The sequence below is a fragment of the Alosa sapidissima genome, chromosome 6 (genome assembly GCF_018492685.1).
Source record: "Alosa sapidissima isolate fAloSap1 chromosome 6, fAloSap1.pri, whole genome shotgun sequence".
NCBI classification, from domain to species: Eukaryota; Metazoa; Chordata; class Actinopteri; order Clupeiformes; family Clupeidae; genus Alosa; species Alosa sapidissima.
The window spans coordinates 9927946-9930445 of NC_055962.1; the positions used below are offsets into that span (position 1 = coordinate 9927946).

The 2500-nt window shown below is 42.8% G+C and overlaps 1 protein-coding gene across 1 annotated transcript in view; it reads left to right on the forward strand.

Annotated features, from left to right (window-relative positions):
* fndc1 (fibronectin type III domain containing 1) overlaps positions 1–2500 on the forward strand; it is a 47540-nt gene that overhangs the window by 17037 nt on the left and 28003 nt on the right. The window contains exons 3-5 of the mRNA XM_042094387.1: positions 656–838; positions 1717–1815; positions 2048–2171. Of these exons, the coding sequence (XP_041950321.1) occupies positions 656–838; positions 1717–1815; positions 2048–2171 (406 nt within the window). The remainder of the gene's footprint in view (positions 1–655; positions 839–1716; positions 1816–2047; positions 2172–2500) is intronic.

Below are 2500 nucleotides of genomic sequence, written 5' to 3' on the forward strand. Positions count from 1 at the left end.
ACAGGACACCTCGGCGGCCGTTATCCCTTACTTATTCCACTGCTTGGTTGAATTTCCCATTGTCCTACGTAATTTAGAACGACCATTAACCGTATGTTATCTGCACACCTATGAAGTAGATCCATTATTTTGGTCGTAGGCTATCACACTTGTATATTAATTCGCCGAACTCGTTGTGAAGTTTAAATGAACTGTCACGTTGCATCCGAGCTGTAAAATGCAGACGTTCAGAACATTGCAACATTGCAGCATATGACGGAGGTGGCTTTTAGCTAGATGGATGACAGCAGGCTAAGTAAAAGCGATGTTTCAAAGCTAAAGTTCATCAGAATCTTGGGATACGCCCACCTGACAACGGGACAGATAGAACTAACGACTGGCCTTTGGCCGTAGCAACCATCCGTTTAGAACTAGTAACGGCAGTTTGTCCTGTGAGTTGAGAAATTAGTTGATATGTGTCGGAAGAAATTAGTTCTACAAACAAGACAGTTTTAGCCATTAAAACGTTTAAATTGTAACAGGAAATGAACACAACGCAAGTGGCAACAGTGGAATAAGTATCCACGCTTCCCCTCATTTCTGTCTCTCTATTATATCTATTTGTCTGTCTGCCCCCCCCCCCCCCTCCCCCCTTACTACCACGACCACCTCCCAGGGAGGTTTGTGGACCCCCGCACGTCGCAGCAGAGGTCCCAGAAACCCATGCGGGCCCCCCAGTCGTCGTCAGGGCCCCGACAGCCGGTCAGAGCTCAGCAGCAGCCGGCGGTCCAGAGGATGACCAGCCGCAGGGTGGACATCTCACAGCCACAGGCGGACCAGCGCAACAAGCCCAAACTCGGTAAGGTTCCATCAGTCCTGCACAACAAAAAAACAAACTCTGTAAGGTTACATCAGTGTGTGTGATTGCTGCTAAAAAGGTGTGGTCTAGAATCATTGTGGTGACATGGAGAGGCTTGATGGGTATTATAAGAACCATTTTGAGAGCGGTGAATGCAAATAAGCCATGTGGCAGTATCATTTTCAGTCAGAACAAACATATTGGTTAAGAGAAAATCAACATTACAGTAAATCAATATTTGCCAGGGGTATGAATAATTTTGTTCTTAACTCTATATGCATATGTTAGTAAAGTTACATTTTTAGCAGGTGCTATAAAGAATTGAATAGCTAAAGCTGTATCAGAAGCCTGTGTTAGTAATGATAGGAGTTAAGTGTTTTAGTGTGTTGCTAGTGTATTGTGTAACTCTTTAGTGTTGTTGTTTTAGTGTGTTGCTAGTGTATTGTGTAACTATTTAGTGTTGTTGTTTTAGTGTGTTGCTAGTGTATTGTGTAACTATTTAGTGTTGTTGTTTCAGAGTGTTGCTAGTGTATTGTGTAATGATGCGTGTCGTTGTTTTAGTGTGTTGTGTAATGATGCGTGTTGTTGTTTTAGTGTGTTGCTAGTGTATTGTGTAATGATGCGTGTTGTTGTTTTAGTATGTTGCTAGTGTATTGTGTAATGATGCGTGTTGTTGTTTTAGTGTGTTGCTAGTGTATTGTGCAACTCTTTAGTGTTCTTGTTTTAGTGTGTTGCTAGTGTATCGTGTAACTATTTAGTGTTGTTGTTTTAGTGTGTTGCTAGTGTATTGTGTAATGATGTGTGTTGTTGTTTTAGTGTGTTGCTAGTGTGTTGTGTAATGATGCCTGGGGGTGTCTGGTGTCCTTCTCTGTTCATAGCGTCTGAGTCCGTCTATGTGGTATCACTGCAGGCCCAGAGAGCTGTAGGCAGAAGTTCACCCATCAATAAGGCCCTTGTGAACAGAAAACACACACCAGGTACCACTGCACACACATACACACACACACACACACACACGCACACACACACACACAGAAACTTACCCATCCATAAGGCCCTCGTGAACAGAAAATACACACTAGGTACCAGCAGACACACACACACACACAAAACACACTGAGACAATGACATTCTAATTATGTGGCGACAGAGCCCTGACTATGTGTGTGTGTGTGTGTGTGTGTGTGTGTGTGTGTGTGTGTGTCTCAGAGCCAGCAGAGGTGGACGAGGCGGAGGACATCACGGTCAGAGTCATGTCCCCGCAGTCTGTTCTCATCACCTGGATAGACCCGCTCATCGAGAAAAAGAAGAAAACAGTCCCAGAGGGATCCAGGTGAAGCTCCAAACTCTGTATTTATAACTCTTTGTAGATGTTTGTGTATTAAATGATTTATAGTCAATAGGAAAAGCAAGCAAATGCAAAAATAACATTTGTTCTATTATTTGGTACCTTTCCATGCCTCCATGCATGCAGATCTCAGCAGACTATCAGACTATCTTGAGAAAACAGAATAAAAACAACAGAATAAAAACAGAATAAAAACAACAGAATAAAAACAGAATAAAAACAACAGTATTTTGTTTATCAGCGATCAGGTTCAGTGATGGCGCAGCCAAAAGAAAGAGCTTAGTCATCGCCATGGCAATAACAGAGGTGCAGCC